The sequence below is a fragment of the Motacilla alba genome, chromosome 22 (assembly GCF_015832195.1).
Source record: "Motacilla alba alba isolate MOTALB_02 chromosome 22, Motacilla_alba_V1.0_pri, whole genome shotgun sequence".
Classification (NCBI taxonomy): domain Eukaryota; kingdom Metazoa; phylum Chordata; class Aves; order Passeriformes; family Motacillidae; genus Motacilla; species Motacilla alba.
In genome coordinates, this window is record NC_052037.1 from 3,566,598 (window position 1) to 3,585,543 (window position 18,946).

At 54.3% G+C, this 18,946-nt stretch overlaps 1 protein-coding gene across 1 annotated transcript; it reads left to right on the forward strand.

Annotated features, from left to right (window-relative positions):
* The first annotated feature begins 319 nt into the window (after window positions 1-319).
* On the forward strand, window positions 320-16,229 carry SFRP1 (secreted frizzled related protein 1). The gene is given in 4 exon segments (XM_038160472.1): window positions 320-770; window positions 773-1,022; window positions 5,877-5,954; window positions 12,243-16,229. Coding segments are annotated over 4 exon segments (936 nt in total). The 5' UTR covers window positions 320-485; the 3' UTR covers window positions 12,566-16,229.
* Window positions 16,230-18,946: the final 2,717 nt, after the last annotated feature.

The following is an 18,946-nucleotide window of genomic DNA, read 5'->3' on the forward strand; positions in this document are numbered from 1 at the left end:
GCCGGGCCGGGCCGAGCCGGGAGAGCCCTCAGCCGCTGCAGGTGGCGCCGAGCCGGGCCGGGCCGAGCCGAGCCGAGCCGGGCCGGGCCGAGCCGAACCGAGCCAAGCCGAACCGAGCCGGGCCGGGCCGAGCCGAGCCGAGCCGCGGGGCCGTCGGGGCCGGGCGGGGCGGGGCGGGACGCGATTGGCTCCTGCGGTCGCTGATTGACAGCGGCGGGCGAGCGCGCGGCGGGCGGCGCGGCGCTGATTGGCTGCCGCGGGCTCACAAACCCGCGGCGCGGCCGGAGCGCGGCCAGAGCGGGGCCGGGGCCGGGGCGGCGGGGCTCTGAGGGGCTCTGAGGGGCTCGGCGGGCAGCGAGCTCCGGGCAGCGGAGGGGCCGCCGGCAGGGGTGCGAGGAGAGTCCCCGGGGGCGGCCGCCGGCAGCGGGCGGCCGGCGGGGAGCTGCGTGCGGTGCTGTCGGGGCCCCCGTCGGCGGGTCGCGGCGATGGGCAGCGTGCGGGGGCCCGGCGGGGCCGCTCTGCGTGCGCTGCTGTCGGTGGCCGCCGGGCTGCTGGCCTGCGGCGTGGCCAGCGAGTACGACTATGTCAGCTACCAGTCAGACCTGGGCCCTTACCCTGGCGGGCGCTTCTACGCCAAACCGCACCAGTGTGTGGCCATCCCCGCCGACCTGCGGCTTTGCCACAGCGTGGGCTACGACAAGATGGTGCTGCCCAACCTGCTGGACCACGAGACCATGGCCGAGGTGAAGCACCAGGCGAGCAGCTGGGTGCCCCGCTGCTCAACAAGAATTGCCATATGGGTACCCAGGTCTTCCTGTGCTCCCTCTTTGCCCCCGTCTGCCTGGACCGGCCGGTCTACCCCTGCCGCTGGCTCTGCGAGGCCGTGCGTGACTCCTGTGAGCCTGTCATGCAGTTCTTTGGCTTCTTCTGGCCAGAGATGCTCAAGTGTGACCAGTTCCCCCAGGATGACGTCTGCATTGCTATGACAGCTCCCAATGCCACCGAGGTCTCCAGGCCCAAAGGTAAGGCATGGCTCGTGCTGCAGCCTTGCTCCTGGCACTCCTCTCTGAGCTGACAGGGCAGGTGTTAGCCCAGGAGGGCCCACACGGGACTGAAGGGGTTCTCGTGGCAGGAGGAGGCTCACCTGAACTCTTCTTGGCAGCAGCCCTCCTCTAGCCTCTGAGCACTCGCTGTGCCCTCCTGTCCCAAAGAAGGTGGGATGCCCTGCCAGCTCCTCATCCCTACCCCGGAGCCTCGGGACAGGCTGTTTAGATCAAGGTGGGGTTGTGCCTGTTCTGATCGCTGCACAGGCGCTGGGGCTGGGCTCCAGCCCTGATGGACCAAGGCGTCACCCTCTGTCCTCAGATACTGCGCTGTCCGGGTTCTGCTCCCGAGCCAGACTCGTGCAGGGCTGCTCTGGGCAGCAGGAGGATGTGTGGTCTCCAGAAAGTGCTGGCTGACTGGAGCCAGCAGTGACAGCAGTCCTGCCTGGGTCCCCCACATCCAGTGCTGTCCTAGGGCGAGAGGCTGGGCATGCAGTGGAGATCCAGCCCTGCCCTCGGGTGGGCTGTGTGCTGGAGAGGGAGCAAGGAACCTGCCCAAAAACGACTGGGGAAAGTGAACGTGGTTCATATTTGTTTCCATTGCATGCAGCACGTTTCCGTGGTGCCTGACTGGCTTGTTCAAGTTGCAGTGAGTCTGGCTTGTTGCTGGAAACTTGAAAATAAATAAATATCCTGGTGTCGCTTCGGTGTTTGCTATTGGAGCGCTGTGAAAGGCTGGCAGGAGGAATGTTTGTCGAGGGAGATGGCAGAGGGCTCTAAGAGAGTGCAGTTCTCTTTGGGCAGCAGACCCTCATCGAAGGGAGTTGTCACTCCTGATTCACGGGGGCGCAGTGCCGGCGCTCGGGAGGGGAGGGGGCTGAGTGGTTCCCGTGGCTCCTGTGTTGTGTCAGAGCTCGTCTGCCCTTTTCAGTTACCTGTGCAGACAAAAGCTGTTTGTGGTGCTCGACTGGGAGAAGTAACCCAGCCGACGGGGACTGTGCAATGTCATCCTGAAAGGACTCGTACTTCAGAGAGCCCCTCTGCTAGAGGACAGGACAGGAGTGCATCCTGCAGCTGAGGGGTCGCCAGGAGCTGTGGAGGGCAGAGCAGAGCAGTGGCACAGTCCCCGTGGCATGGCAGGCACAGGGGACAGCCAAACTCAGTACCCAGGAGCCCGAGTCACATCTCAGTGACATCCAGAGGCACGTAGAATGTGAAGTTTGTTCCAGTGCCAGGGGGGAACTGGGGGCCTGAGCTCTGGCTGATCTCCTTGCCAGGGACCAGCCTCTTCCCCACAGTGATGGCAGCACAACCATACTGGCTTCCTCGTCATGGCTTGCCCTTCCTGATGTGACTGCTGGAGAAACCTCGTTGTTTTCCAGGAATGCTCTAAATTAATATGTCTTATGTGAACCTGGACCCTTGGTCAAGACCACAGCTGTGTTCCGTGTTGCAGGTACAAAGGTTGCTTTTATTTCCCCGGGGATTTGCAGCCAAGCATGCTCCTGGCACAGCTGGTTCTGAGCTGCCCCTTCCTGGGTCTGAAATAGAGTCTGAGCTGTGTGCAGGTCATTCATTTTACAGACATTAATGAGCCAGGACCTGGGAACAGTCTCCTAAGTGAGCAGCATCTGCCAGGTTTTCCGCTCAGTAGTTTAACGACTTTCTCTTCACCTTTTGGATCTGTCTTGAAGGCAGCAGTGGGGATGGGACACTGCTGCTTTCTTGCGGTGCCTCAAACAGTTTGGAGTGAAAAAAAAGCAAAAAAAGCAAACTCCAAGTTAATTGCAGCCACTGATGGGATGTGAGCCAGCACCTCTGGATGTCCTGCATGCCACAGAGGCTCTCTTAGTGGCCTGTAGGGCACCCATTGCTTCAGCTGCCACCTCCTGCCGATGTCAGGTCATCCTGGGTGACCTGCAGCTCAGTCCTTGTCCCTGTGCTGGCTAGGTTCTGCTATGTGCACCCTGTCCGTGGTTTGTCTGTGTTTTCTGTCAGCACCAGCTCCTGGAGTCCCTTTGCTCTTGGGCACAGGGGTGTTTCCTGTTGATTCAAAGAGGGTCAGAACCAAGCAGTGTCCCCCCTTTTCTCTTGGTACTAATAAGAACAAACCCTTTCAGTATTTTTCCCCATTAACACCTTGAAATTGGAATTTGTTTCTGCCTCTCAAAGAGCTGACCTGCTGAATTCCTTTCTCCTTAAGCACAGGCAGTAAAGCCTGCAGGCCCACAGGATGCATCAGGGGAGTTGCAGATTAATACAGCATTACACATTCCTTCTCCTGCCCCTGGAGTAAGCTGCCTCTACAGCCAGGCATTGGAAAATGGTCAGCAGGGAACAAGCGAGCTGGAGGCAGGCTGAGATTGTGCTTGGAGTGAGCAGATGGGCCCCAGCCAACCTGCAGTGGGCCCCGAGGGTGGGCTGGGGATGTCTGCTCCAGGAGGGATGGGAGGGCTTGCGGTGCTGGGGTAGCTGTGTCTCCACAGAACAGCAGTTTTCCTGGGGCACAGAGCTGTGCAGGAGCTGGCTGGGCCCCCAGCATTTGTGTTCCTGACTGTGGTGTGATGTGGTGATCCAGAGCAGAGGATAATTTTTCTTCCCGTTGGAAGTCCTGTTGTGCTGTGAAAGGGCTGCAGGAGGCAGGGCTGGAGGATGGGTTGGTTTAGATTGGGCGTGAGGAGGAAGTTGTTTGCAGTGAGGGTTGTAAAACGCTGGCACAGATTATCTAGAAACATGGTGGGTGCCCTGTCCTTGGAAACATTCATGGTCAGGGCTCTGAGCAGCCTGATCAAGGTTATTGATTAGGGCAGGGGGATTGTGCATAAGTGAAGCTGCTGCCTGTGGAAGGGGCTCTCCAGGGGCTCCCAGGTCCAGCCCACAGGATGGCTCTTGGCCCTGGTGCAGCAAGGCAGGGGTCTCTGCCACCTTGGGTGTGTTACAGCCTGTTCAGGGGCTGCTGGAGCATAGCTAGAACAAAGCCTGTATTTGCACCAGGGAACAATGAGTCTTATTTTCCATTTTTGTTTGCTTTTTTTTATTTTAATTGGTTGCCTGGAAAGCTCATAGAGTGGATGCAGCAGTGGCTTTCATGTTTGTCTGGCTGGTGTAGGCTTCGCCAGCCTCCTCTCGTGCACATGGGCTGCTGAGGCAGATTGAGGTGCTGGGCATGGCAGGTACCCCAGCTTGTTCCTCACGGTGGTCCCCAGCTCAGTGATGAACTCCTGGCTCTGCAGCACACGGAGGCCTGGGCCTGTGTCACCTTCCTTTGAGCACCCTCTCTCCCTTGTCATGAGCACAGGAAATGTGCGGCCTGGAAAGAAATATTCTGACTGCGGATGTCATCATATCTCCAAAGGCTGGCTTCCTCCTGTGTCACTGAGATGGTGACAGTGGCAGTTGCACGTTAGGGTTCTGGAAGAAGAGGTTGCCCAGGGAATGGACAGCTCTCAGAGGTACAGAGAGTAGGGCTGTGGAGGTGGGTGTTGGTGCTGTGAAGGCTGACTCGCACACAGGAGCGAGTGGAAGGCCAGTTGCTCTGCATGTGTGATTAATGAAGTCATGGTGCATGTCCCCAGGAATTGGCATTTGCCACAGAAGAGATTTGGGGGTGGCGACAGGGAAGGAACAAGCCATGGAAAACAAATGTCTGGCCTGAATCCCCGTGGGGCATCTGTGGCCGAGGAGACACGACACTGTGGTCATGGCTGTGCCTCCCTCGCCAGCTGTGCTGGCTCTGCACCCCTCTTTCTGAGACACCTCTCTGCTTTTTTGGGCCAGCAATGCTGTGGGTTTGCTGGCCTGGCTGAGGGCTGGAAGGCCATGAGTGCTCTGTTTACATGCAGGGGCTGGCAGATGTTTTGCTGCAGTGTTGTCCCTGAGAATAACTCCCTTGTGTGGGAAGAGCCCTCCGTCTTGCTGGACCAGGAACAAGCAGCATCTCCCAGCTCCATAAATTCATCTGCCAGTAGCTCAAATCTATGTCTGTGCTGCTGGGTGGTCTGCCCCAACTGCATATGGGGACTTGGAAACAGATTCTTATTCTCTGGGTGAAGTGAGATTTCCTCCCAGGACAGATCCCAGTGAAATCCCCTGGGCTGGCATTTCCCAAGAGGCAGATGTTGACCACTGCCAGCAGCTGACAAGCAGAGGTGGCTCTGCTCTGCTGGAGCCATGGGGCTGCCCTGGGCTCAGAACAAAAGAGAGGATGACCACTCCTGGTGGTGGCAGCATCCACAAGAGTTGTGCTGGTCCACCCCCAAGCAGTGCTGCTGTGGGACAGGGCGGAGGGAGGGTAGTGAGGGTCTTCTGAGCCCTGCCTGGGCAGTCTGAGGGGAACACTCAGCTGATCTGGGCCGTCCCAGCCTGGCACCAGGGTGGCACCTGGGCACTTGAGCCATCTCTGGGCAGCATCCTCCTGCTGTGCTGGGGTTCGGGCATTGTGTGCCTGCCTTGGCATGGCAGCAGGCCATGGGCCATGCCCCTTGGCATGCGTCTTCCCTCAGCTGAGTGCTTGGCCCTGAGAACTCCTTTCTTTGCCAGTGCTGTCCTTTTGCTCTTAGCAGCAGCCTGTGCCTGGCCTTGGGGCCACTGACAGCATTGGAGTGGGGCTGGCAGCAGGCTGTCCATGGCCAGTGCTGCCCTGTAAGCCAGTGCATGGTTTCTTACACCCAGCAGGGTGTTGTCCCACACTTCTGGGAGCCTGTGGCAAGGTTCATGGGCATGGATCCCCCTCGAGGGTGATGGTCTGACAGCATGGGCAGTCTGGCTCTGCTGTGCTGCTTCAGCTGGCTTCTTGCCACCTCTCAATTGTCTTCACTTCTTTTCTCTTGCCAGGAACGACCGTGTGTCCCCCTTGTGACAATGAGATGAAGTCAGAGGCCATTGTGGAGCACCTGTGTGCCAGCGAGTTTGGTAAGAAGGAGCACTCCAGGCACGGGGAGGCTTCCCAGCTGGTCACAGGCAGCATGGCTCCTGTGTGGCCAGATCGGAGCTGCCACATCTCCCTGCCCACGGTGGTGCTGGTGTGTCCTGCCATCTGTCCCCAAGGCCAGGCACATGTGCCTCTAGATGTCAGTGTGGGCATGTGGAGGTGGACGTGGTTAAAAAAATGCAAAGATACTTGAGGGCTTTGTCCTAAATGAGCGAGTGAGACAATCAGTGGTAAACTGAGCTTCATTTAGAGAAAAAGATTATCACGAGGAAATATATTAGCTTTCTCAGATAAAACCCAGAATTAACTGGTTTTGACATCCTTGCTGGTGTATGTAACCTTCCCGGAAGATTATTAAAGGCATATTGAACAAGGTGTGCATTCCTGGGGGATTAACACTTGAATGTGCCCTGTACCAGAGCGTGCTTATGCAAACCCAAACCTGCTCTGCGTGTTGGTGGCTTACCCTTTCTGCTGGGAATGAATTCTCAACTGTCCTGCAGATTTGGTATGCCAGAAGTCTTTAAGTTCAGCACAGACTTTTTCTAACAGGGAAAAGCATCAACAGGAACACCCATGTAATAGTTTCCCAGGAATGTGCATACTTCTGGCTTGGCTGGGGAATGGAAGCAGACATTCAGTGCTTGGCCTGGCTGGGGAGTGGGAGGTGCTGAGTGCTCAGGGCTCTGTTCTGGGCAGGCCATGGGAGCTGAATCAGAGCTGCCCCTGCCTCATCACACATCCAGGGAGAGATGGTGGGGAGGGGACAAACAGCCTCCGGGGTCAGCACACCTGGTTTGGGTAGGAGCTCCCTGCCTGGGCTTGCAGTCATGCAGAGGCATTGCCCCAGTCCAGGGGCTGGGGGATCTTTGTCTCTCAGAAGGAGAGGGGGGCACTGGCCAGTGGCAGCAGGGCATCCAGTGCTGGGGGTCACTGCAATACCTGTCCCCTTGCCAGAGGTGTGCAAGGAGTGAGCCGAGGGGGTGTCCTTCCTGCTGGGAAGGGAAATACACACTTAACTGCATGCTTGTCATCAGCTTCTGCTGCTAAATATCCTCTCTGCTCTGGGACAGTTACACAGCAGGGAGCAGAGGCCAAACCAGAGGAATTCCCTGCCTCAGCAGAGCAGCTCGGGACAGTGACTTGCCCGCAGGGTTAAGTTGTTACTGGGAAAGACAGTGGGGACAATGTCCAAAGGATGGAATTATTTCCTGGCAGATGTGGCCATCTGCAGCCAGCTGGGGAGCAGGAACAGGGATAGGATGAATGCAGGTCCTACCTGTGCCCTGTGAGGGAAGGCAATGCAGGGGTGAGGAGGGAGTGGCTAGTGGAGGAGGCATTGGCTTCAGGAAGTTTTCCCAAAGCACAGTGGATCTTTGTTTAGTCTTGGGGGGTTACTGTCATGGGGTGATTTCTCAAGGAAAGCTGTTTATCTGGCACTATTATAAACTCCCAAACCTTCAGGCTGAGGTTTCTCATGCACGTCCACCAAGGTAAACACTGGCAGCTGACAGGTTACAGATCCTCATCAAAGCCAGACACGTACAATAAATGTTTAAACTAACATGTGCTGCGTGGGGCAGCTGTTGGTAGGTCTTGTACTGATCCCCACTGTGTGATTACTGCAGGTTTTCTCTTCCATCCCTGCAGCTTGGTACAGAAAAGAAGTGAGGACCACTTTGCCCAGCACAGATGTGTGGTTGTGCCAGTTAGGAAGTGGCTGTGTCACAGCCCTGGTGCTGGCCTAGAGTACAGAGCCAAGATGGGATGAAGGAGGAGGCTGACCAGGGGTGCCAATAGTTTGTGTCAGGCTCTGTTCTTCCCAGCAGTGCAGGAAGAGAGCTGGAGTGAGCTGTGAACACAAACTGTGAAGACAAGGCAGGAGAGGATCTTGGACAAGATGCTGGGGGTCAGAGGGGTGCGAGGAGACTGCCAGCCTCGTGGTCCAGCAGAACTCTGGGTTTGCCTTTGTTTGAGCAAGGATGAGCTCTGGGATGCTGCTTTGAGGCAGCTTGGCTGTTCCTCTGAGAATAAGACAGCTTTGGGGTGGATGGCAGGGAGGGGTGCCAGAACCCTGGCCTGAGCACAGAGCAGCACAGGGGGCTGCATCAGGTACCTGGGGGTAACTGCAGCACAGATTTCAGTGTGGTGCTGGTGTGCTGAGGCAGCAGTGGAAGCAAGAGGAAGCATGAGATTGGGCTCCAGTGCCCCCACAGCCGCCTCCCCCAGCTGCCCTGGGCTGCAGCCAGCGCTTGTTTCTTACTCCAGGAGTTCATTCCACGCTCTGTTTCTCTCAGTGATTTTATTTATTGTTTCTGCCCTTTCTCTGGGGTCTGAGGGGATCCTGCTGAACGGGCTCAGTGGCACTGGGGACTGCAGAACAATCAATACATGCTGTTTATTTTTTCTCTGTGACTGACAGGTCCTTGCCTGCAGCCTTCTCCTGTTACAGCCCTAATGTGTCTTCTGGCAGATTTCTTCCTTCTCAGTGATTTCTAAAGGAAGGAAAAATGAGGCTGAAGGAACAGTGGAGCTTTCCCTTCTCTCACATTCCCTTTCCTGCACATGAGGTGCTGGAGTGGGGCCCCTGCTTGTGCAGGCAGGAGAACAGCAGAGACAGCATCCTAATCCTGTGCTGAAAAAGAGGGGTGGAGGTGCCCATGGGGAACAGGAATGGTGCGTGGTAGTGGCTTGTGAACAGGGCACAGGGGCTTCTGCTCTCAGCTGGTGACCACCGTGGTACAGTGCTGTCCTTGGAGAAGGTTGTGCTGGAACACGTGTGTGTCCCATGAAAGTAAATGTTGATCCTGCAGCCCTCTTGGGCTGCTGTGGTAGGGGCCAGTGCTGCCACCAGTGCCACAGCTGATGCTGGAGCAGCCCGTGGTCACAGTGCAGCTGCTGGGCTGGCGAGGTGGCACATGCTCCTGCTGTGGATAATTCTCCTGGGGTCAGCTCCTGCCTGGCAGCCACAGCTGAAGATGAAGTCTGTCTGAGCAAGCGTGTCCTGGGACCTCAGGGGCGATTCTGGCCCTTGTCCCACTTGCTGCTGAGACAGATTTGGTGTGGCATGGGGGGAGTGGAAGGGCCAGGCTTCCCAGTGAGGAAGCTGTTTGCTTTGGCAGCTCAGCTGGGTCCTGGAGCCAAGACTCAAAGCATCCTGCTCAAGCCTTTTGCCTGGTGTTCCCAGGGCTGGGGAGATGCCAGGAGAGCTGCTGCAGCACCATGGTCCTGTTGAAATCCAGGGCACTGGGAATATTTCTCTGTCTGCTCTGGGGTGCCCTGACCCCCAGGGGAGCACTGACTTTTACCCTCACTCATGGAGAAAGTTTCCTAAACTCCAGAATAGACTGGAATCCACTAAAGTGTGGAATAGATTATAGAGAGCAGCGTGGGTGTTTCACTTAGGTGGGAAATTGAGGTTTTGGGATTTTTAGCATGTTGTGGATGAAGGGCACAGGGTGTGGTCCTGGGTTTCTTCTTCATGCTGCTTCTCCTTCTTCATGGGTGTGGGTGGCATTTTGTAATTGAGCAGAAAAGTCTGCACTGGGGCTCTTTGGGATCAGTTATTGGGTTAAAAGGGGAAATAATCCAAGTGTCAGCTCTTAATTGGATAGTTTAGCTGTAAAAGGCCTTGTACCAAGAGATGTTGGCCATTTTTGTGGTGCTTTTCCAGTGCGCTGAGCCTGGTGTGGACAGCGTGCAGAACTCTAGATAAGATAACAATAAACAAGAACCCGAAGACCAAAAAAAAATCCAGTGCATCTCTCTTTCCTGACACAAAACTGCTCCAGGAGGGTCTTCCCAGACAGGGGAGCCCCTGGGAGGGCCCAGCCTGAGTCACAGAGGTTGGGGGATCAGCAAACAGGTACCCCAGCATGGTGCCCCACCAAATGTTCTGGCAAAGTCAGAAGTTGGGGGCTGCCTCCCAGTGCATGGTGGTGAGCTCCTCGAGTGGGATGAACACTGGAAGGAGTTTACCCTCCGACACCACCTTTCTGGTGTTCCTGGGGCGTGCCAAAGCTGCGTGTCTGGCCTGCCACTATGGAACCCAGCTGTCATACCTGGGAATCTCACCTGGAATGTGGGCTGGAGCTTAGGGCATGTGGCCCAATTAAGTGAACAAGGGGAATGTGGGGAGCCAGGTCATTGCTGGGCAGAGATCATCATGCTTGTGTGACTGCTCAGCCTGCAACACCAAAGGCAGATGAAGCTTGGTGGTCCATGAGCCAGGCTGTGTTTACCTGTGCAGCACTGCAAGCTCTTGCTGCTTACGAGGACATTGCTGCTGGGATGAACAGAGCCTGACACAAACTATTTGCACCCCTGGTTAGCCTCCTCCTTCATCCCCCTTGGCCTTGTCCCATCTTGGCTCTGTGTGCTGCTCTGCACGAGCAAGGTTTGGATGAGGTTTTGGTTTACATTTGGATTGATGGCTCCCCTGGGCAGCTCCCATGAACCTGCACTGCTGGCTCACAGACTGCTGTGTGCAGGGAAGGGAGCAGCTGTGAGCTCCCACAGCACAGCATCACCGGGCCTCCTTTGTCTTCCATGCTGTGTGCTACTTGGACTAGATCAGCACCTCCCCTAGCTGGCAGATCCTATTTTTCCTCTAGCAAAAAGGATCAAATTTTGCAGTGATCTCAGCAAAGCAAACAAGACATTGCAAAGGAGCCGTTTTGCAGAAGTCTCTCAGTGTGGTGTTGTAGTGGTGTTTTACCATCCCTCCTGCCCTGGCCACCTCTGTGCTTGGTGCAAGGGCTCCAGTCAGCACAGATAAAGGAAGTGAGGCTGCCACTGAGGGGGTTTGCTGCTACTGCTGCCCAGTTATGTCATGGAGCTTAGAGCTGCTTGAAAACTACTCACTTCATTTTCCAGCTTTGTTGCAAACTGATGTGGTTCAGCATCTTTAGCTCCTTAAAACTGGAGTTTCTTTAGCTCCTGAATTTGGAAAACAGATGGAATGAAAATGTCACTTAGGTTTCCAGTCCTAGATTGCTTTCTCATACAATAGCAGTGTAACATGACAGGGCTCTTGGCACACTTAAGGGATGTTTTTGGCACAGGGGCAGGCAAACACCGTTGCTCCTGTTGCCAGGTGAGTGGCTGGGAGCACGAGGGTGATCCTGAGTCTCTGCTGCTTGCTCAGGATTGTCATCGTGCTGTCCTGCTGCCGTCTGTGTCTGGAACAGTGAGCAGTGCTCCTGTCCAGGAAGCAACACGTGTTCACTGCTGCACCTTCCAGCAGAGCGGGACTTCAAGGAATGATGCTGTGAGGACCTGTCTCCCTGCCAGAGCCAGAGGTTCTTGTGGACTGCCTGCAACTGCCCTGAGACTCTAATGAGAAGGGACAGCAGCCAACCAATCACCTCTCTGAGCACTAGTTATCTGCAGCTCTGAAGTAAACTCCCAAATGATGAAAATATGTTAGCAATTTGGGTCCATATGTGCTTTTCCCCAAAAATGAGGCAGAGCCAAATGGCACTGAAATGATGTTTTAATGTACAACACATTTTCATCATTTTTTCCCATATATGCAAAATTCCTCTTCATGGTCATGGCAAAAAACATTTTTTTTCTTCTTTTTTTTTTTTTGGGGCGAGGGGTGTTGGGATTAACCCAGGAAAATGCTGAACCCAAAGAGGGTAGAGTATTTTCCATGGCAGTTGTATCAGACAAACTTCCCTTCTCCCAGGGAAGGTGCAGGCACGTGACAGCGTGCTGGGATCTCCACAGCTCTGATGCAGGGACACCCAGTGCTTGGAAACTTGTTTCACAGGCACCTGAGGGCCGGTGTGACTGCAAACAAATGCTTGGAGAAGCCAAATTGACCTTTTAAATGATCCTTTCAAGAGTCTCTCCGTGCCTCTAGAGCAGGGGAGTCACCTAATTTACTCGGTTAACATTTGTGCTTGGCAGCTGAACAAGTCTCCTCTCAAAGGAAAAGTGCTGGGTGCTCTGCTGCAGGAAGGGGAACAAAGGTGTCAGTGTTTTACCTTGGTGCTCTCCTGGGCATGGGGCAGCTCCGTCTCAGCTGCAAGTGTCCCACTGGGCTAGGGTGATGCCATGGAGCAGGAGGATTCAGGAGCAGATCAGGGAGAAGGGGAATGCAGGAGGGGAGCAGGGCACTGTGTGTCTGCAGTGGGACAGGGCATTGCTGCTGTCCTGGGGCCACGGCACTGCTGCCCCCTCAGCCTCACGTAGCAGAGGCTTGGTGCCAGTGAAGGCTGCTTAGGAGTTGTGGTTATCCCCTCTCCCGTCTTGTTTTGCAGCTCTTAAGATGACCATAAAGGAAGTGAAGAAGGAGAATGGGGACAAGATGATCATTCCACGCAAGAGGAAGGCACTGAAGCTGGGGCCCATCCGGAAGAAGAACCTGAAGAAGCTGGTTCTGTTCCTAAAAAACGGGGCAGACTGTCCCTGCCATCAGCTGGACAACCTCAGCCACTACTTCCTCATCATGGGCCGCCAGGTGAAGACCCAGTACCTGTTGACAGCCATCTACAAGTGGGACAAGAAGAACAAAGAGTTCAAGAAGTTTATGAAGAAGATGAAATCACCCGACTGCCCGACGTTCCCGTCCGTGTTCAAGTGACGTGGCGGCTGGCGGGAGAGCCGCTCTCTGGACCTGCGGGCACGGCGGCTCCATCTCGCTGCTCTGCAGCAGGGATGCTGGAGCCCGGCCCTCCTGCTCCTCCATCCTGCTCCTCAGAGCTCCCTCACTGATCCCAGCCCTCCCACATCCTTGGCCTGGTCGCCTGGGCACGCGCGTGCTCCGAGCAGTCGCCGAGGTCACACACGATTCCCGTCTGCATTGTGTAAGGACCCGTTGTTGTACAGATGTGTACGGCCATTGAAATCGCAGCTGTCAGGTACAGAGGGCAAGCAGAGGGCTGTGAGGTGATGTTAAGAGCTTGCATGCTTGCTGAAAGGACCCTCGTGACCGCATCACTCCTGTCTTCATGGCTGCAGGATTGCCCTGAATTCCTGTACGAACCGGAGCTGGCTGATTAGACAGAGATCCTATCTCATGATCAAAGTTAATGAATGAGTAGTGGAGAACCCATTACAACCTCTGATAAGAATTCCTAATAGCTAATTGCCCTCACTGTAAAAATATCCCATTATAGTCTTAACCTGCTTAGTTGAAGCCTTAACCCTGGTTCCTTGTGGTGCCTTGTTGGGCTGGAGCCCTCTCTTACCAGCATCTCTTGTGATGTCTCCCTGGGTGCCTGCCTTGGCATCTGCTGTGCCAGCTGAGCCCCTGTCGCCCAGTGCTGCACCCTTGGTGTCTCCTCGCTGTGTGCAGTGTGTTGTGCACGGGCAGAGGGGGCTCTCTGCCCACACCTGTGCCTTTGGCCTCGTGCAGGCCCCTGTCTCAGCAGTGTCCAGCTGAGATCCCCTACCTGGCCTGAGGTCCCCTACCTGGGCTGAGATCCCCTACCTGGCCTGAGGTCCCCTACCTGGCCTGAGATCCCCTACCTGGCCTGAGATCCCCTACCTGGGCTGAGATCCCCTACCTGGCCTGAGGTCCCCTACCTGGCCTGAGGTCCCCTACCTGGCTGTGGCAGTTCCTGTGCACAGGTGGCCTGAGCTGCTGGTGCCCAGACCTGTCATTCTGTTTTAAGCCTGAGCAAAGGTTCAGTTGCTGGCCTGCCTAGGCCTTTGGCTGGGGGGAGCTCATGGCCAGCTCCTCCAGCTTGTGTCACTCCCTCACTTTACCAGTGATGTTTTTATAGCTGCTTTAGGCTGCTGGCAAAGTACCAGAGTGCAGAAGGCCAAGGACTTTTCCCTGTGGAGCACTGCAGGGAATGTATCGTCTCTGTCTTCCCCTCTTTGCTGTGGGACCCATCAGTCTGGGGGTTTGTCTGTTTGATCTATGACAACTTGGCTCTCTGTCATTTTGTCTTTTTTGCCCTAATTGAAATGTCATGTTTGTATGATTTCAAATAGTTTATGAAAGACAGAGAGTATCTTACCCAAATGATTACATTTATCGACCAAGCTGAAATTCATTATTCTGTTAATTGGACTAGTTCTCTTTTTCATAGACCCATACCACTCTGTATTCATTATCCTTCCTCCTTCCATTTAGTATTCTCATCCATCACCAATACATGAAGAGAATGAATATCTGATGTCTGAGATAATCCTGTTGTATCACAGTTAAGTGAAATAACAAATCCTCATTTTTGAGGTTTGAACCAAACCCCCTCAAAACTGGTAAATTATTTATTCCTTAGCTTGGGAGTGGTGCTTATATCCCACATGGGGACAGAGCCATGGACTTGGTTGTAGAAGAATTCCATTAACAAGCCAAGTACTCTGAGGAATGATGTTTCACAGCTAACAGAGAGATGGATTTAGGATGTGAACTTTGTAGAGTCCCCTTAGGTTGTCTTAGACCACCATTTGTAGTAGTGTTGTTTCTTTATTGCAAAATTAATCATTGTAGATAATGTGCTTTATTAGTGAAGTAAAGAAATAAATAAACCATGGGCTTTAACATCACAGATTGACGAGGTGAAATGATGGAGAGGGCTGACAAATCCAGCCGTGTGGGGAATGCAGTCAGGACACGATGAGCTGAAGGTGTGGTTCTCTGTCAGTGCCCACAGTGCCCCTAAAAGCCCCCCTGGGACAGGGCAGGGACCCTCTGTCCCCTCTGCCTCACCTTCCTGAGCACAGCAGAGCCTTGGCTGTGGCAGAGAGAATGCTGCTGCTGCTGCTGAAATCGCCAAATTAATCCATCCAGTACGATTCCCCCAACCTCCCTTTTTACAAAGAGGTGCTGTTTCCTAACCCTTTCGGGGCTGCTGCAGCACGGCTGGCTGTGGCTGTGCTGGGGGAGCCTGGCCTGGAGGCTGTCCGTGGTCCCAGGGCATTCAGGCTGTCCAGGGATGGAGTCACCACCCCTGCAGTGCTTCAAGAAGTGGCTAGATGTGGCACGTTGGTTTAGTTGCCACGTTGCTGTTCAGCCAAGGGTTGGACTCGGTGATCTTGGAGGTCTTTTCCAACCTTACTGACTCCCAGATTCTGTGAGTGCAGAGCTGGGGCAGGTTGCAGGAGAGCAGGTGCCCTTCCTGAGAAGCTCCTGCTGCCCCAGGCAGCCCTGGCTGCAGCTCAGGGGTGCTTTGAATCAAAGTGGTTTTTTACCCACTCGTTGGGTGAGGAATTACTGGGAATGTGCTGCAGCCCCAGCTGGGTCTTTAGTGCAGGGGAAGGTTTAAGAGCTCAGGGTAAGGAACGAGTTCTTCCTGCAGTGCACGTGGCCTGAGACATCAGCTGCAGCCGTGGTGCCACCACGGGACCAGGTAAGGTCAGTGCTGTGGAGCTGCTGCTTGGGGTCTCCCTTTCCCAGCTCAGAGCTGGTGCCTGGGGCAGTCTGAGAGCTGCCCTGGCATCCCCTGGGCTGAATCTGGCTCTGCTTTATGTGTCCCTGCATTTCACTGCTGGCTTATCTGTGGTCGTTCAACAAAGTGAGAGCATCAGGTCAGTTTGAGGAGATGCAGGAAGCCAGGCAGTGTGTTTGCTGAAAATTTGCAGAATCTATTCCTTTACTGGCTTCTTGTAACTGGCAACTCCTGAAGTATTTTTTGGTCGTGTAAAAAGTGAGACTTGCAGTCAAACTGCTGCATGTGGGTGCCTTTGCTGTCTTTAGATTTCTTGTACTGCTCTCCAACAAGAAAAGTTTCCTAAAACCTGCAGTGGGCTAAGTATAAACTATGGAGAAAGTGCCCAAGATCCTGGATCGTGCTTGTGTGGAGTCATGTGGGGCAAACAGATGTTTACTGAAAGGAGAAAGCACAAAATTCTTCTTAATTCAGGCACCATGTATCTGGCACAGTGTTCCCAGAACGGAGAGAGGGGTGTTTGTGCAGTTCATGGATACACTTTGCATTTTAAAATGTCAGATGCTGATTGTTGGAATGAGTTCTGGTTTAAGTTACAAGCATGTGTATAAGTGCTCAGTCATACTTTGTGCTGGGAGGCGTCCTCAGTTTTGCCCTGCTGTGGGGTGTCTGGGACAGTGATGTGCCACCTCTGGGACACTCAGGCTTGCTACAGCCTGGCCTTGTCTGAAGTATGAACCTTAAATCCTAAAATAAAATACCATCCTTTTGTGACTCATTTTATCCTCCCAATAATGTTTATCTTCTTTGCTCCAGCATTCCTTCTGTTGAGTTCCACCTGTCTGGCCTCCAGTTTGCAGTTCAGTTACAAACTAAATACAGTTTTTCTTTCAAGCTGTACAAAAATTCATCTTCCTCAGTTGATTTTTTTTTCCATATTGCTGGAAATCTGTGTTCTGCTTTGACTGCTGCTGGGAAGAACACCTGAGCAGCTGGGGGGGATTTGTTCTGGAGAAGAGAGGACAGCAGCCTGGCGTGGAACTCTCTGAATGCTGTGCAGGATGAGGGGATGATGCACCCCAGCTGTGCCAGGCTGAAGCTGGGTCCTGCTTTAATCAGCTGCCCCATAAACAGGCAGCCCAGGTGTATTTGTGCTCTGAGCACAAATAACTGAAAAAATAACACGGTGAGAATGGAAATAACAAGCTCCTTCCCTTTGTGGGCAGATGGAGTTGCCCTAACTGTGCTCACAGCTCTGCTCAGGGCCAGGGGAGCAGGGGATGCACCCCTGAGCTCCCCGGGGCTGTAGCTGGGCCCAGCAGTGAGGGGGTGCTGGCTGGACATGCAAGGTCTCAGCTGAAACGTTCTCTAAAGCCACAGTGAAACTCTCCTCTCCCTGCCCCAATGCTAGAAACCTTGCAGAGAAAATGCTCCAGCGTTTCAGAGGCTGCTCCTTTCTCACTGCATCGTGCTGGATGACCCCTGAAAAGGACAAACATACCCCTAATTAAAGCCACCCTCCCCCCCAAGGCCAGAGCTGTGTTTGCAAACCTCAGTTCCCTGCCTCAGAGGCTCTTTTTTTCCATCCCAGCCAGGCTCTGCACGCTGCAGTGGCACCAAGGAGAAAGAGCTCCCTCAGCCCTAGTGAGGAAAAGCATCTTCCAGGGTTTTTAGCAAGTGCTTTTAAAATCCCTGTTTTCCAGAGGAACAGACATCACTGTTTCTTCCCCGCTGATCCCATCTGAGCCTGTTGGAAAAGCTTCCCCCTTTGGGCAGTCTGTGGGTGTCCAAGCCATGCTTGAATGTCTTCCTGGGAAGGGGAGTGGGGCAAGCTGGCAGCTCCTCTGCTCCGGGGAGCTTCCCTGTGCAGACAGACCCTCGTGCAGGGGCCAGGAGCTCTGCAGCACGCAGCTTCCCAAAGCAGAGCCCCATCCTGGAGAGCCTTGAGGGAGGGAGCGCGGGTCAACCTGTCAGGGTGGCCTCACAGCCTTGAAACAAATGAGGGCTTTGTTTCAAGAGCTTCCCCTCAGAGGCTGAAATCTCCTCTGGGGCAGCAGTGTGCCACGGGAATGTTGCCTGCATGGTGGGAGCAGGCTCTGCCGTGCCCCTGCCATTGGCACAGAGGCTGGCAGCACCAGGGGAGCCCTGGCTCTGTCTCCTCCCAGCACATCAGAGTGATGAATCTGTCTCCACTTTGCCAGTGTGAGGGCACGGGCACGCTGCAGCACAGCAGGCTCCTCTCACAGCCTGCCAAGATCCCCAGAGCCACGAGCAGCCAGCAAACAGTCCCTCTTTTCTGGAGAAGTGTGCTAGGATGGGGAATTCACTGCTGACTGAAACGTTTTTCCTTCAGAGACGACCAGGAGGTATTTGCCAGGCCATTCTGTGGAGAGGAGGAAGGGAAGCCAGGATGTGGCTGGAGGGATCCATCCCTGCTGCAGTCAGTACAGCATTCACAGAATCACAGAGTAATGAGGTTGGGAGAGACCTCAAGACCATCGAGTCCAACCTGTGTCCTGACACCTCAACAGACCACAGCACCAAGTGCCACGTCCAGTCTTTTTTCTTCTTTGGGATCCAGCTCTCCGCTCTTGTTCTGGGGTGCAGCAACAGCTCTATGGGGCTGCCACCAACATTTTTCTTTAGCTCAGACTGGGGCTCATTGGGCTATTGGCACCCCACTGCCTCAATCTGACTTTCTCCAAACTCTTGAGTTACTGATGTGGCAGAGAGGCTAATTTACTGGGAGGTGTGGTATTGCATATGAATAAATTATGGCCCCAGGAGGATGGTGGAGTGTGAGGAGCTCTGCTGTTACTTGGAAGGAAAGGAGGAGATCAGGACATTTACCTCGGGCAGGCTGGCGAGCATGTGTGCAGCCTCTCCTGTATGGTGTACAGTAAACCCTGAAAACAACAAACTGCAGCCCCTTGAGACAGATGTGACAGCTCTAGATTGGTCATCCTCGAGTGGGGCTGAGCCCACCCGGCCCAGACAACCTCCCCAGTTACTGTACAGCAAGGGAAAATATGGATTTGGAGGAGATTGAGCTCTTTGTGGAAGCTCTGAGGTAGTTTAACATATGTGAGGCCATGTGTCTTCTTGCAGGGCTTGTGGTACAGTGGTGGTGGCATTGGCCTGGCCAGACTGATGGTGCTGCCTGGCATGTTCAGATTTGGATGTTCAATTGTTTTTAATAAAATGTTAGTATCAGGCTAAAGTTTTATCAAAGTCCTGCTCCTGGATTAACACTTGCCAGGAGCTGAGGCGTGGCTGCGTGTGACACTCCACAAATGATTAAACACCATCCTGCACAGCTGAATCCCTGCAGCCCCAGCTGCCTGCTCCAGAGTGTTTGCAATTGCTTCGCCATTTCATAGGCTTTCATTCATCCTAAATGTTTATTTAATAATCCTGGAAGACCTTTTAAGCTCCCTGGGTTTAATGTTTGCTAAACACCCTGTCACTTCCACTTGTATTGATAATTCCAGCCCCTGTGCTGTGCAGGACAGGAGAGCTCTGTGCTAACACAGACCTCAGAAGCCAGGGCAGCCCAGCAGGGTCCGTGGGAGCTGAGGTGGGTGCTTGTCAGCTGCATCATCTCACCCTTGTGTTACCTCAGC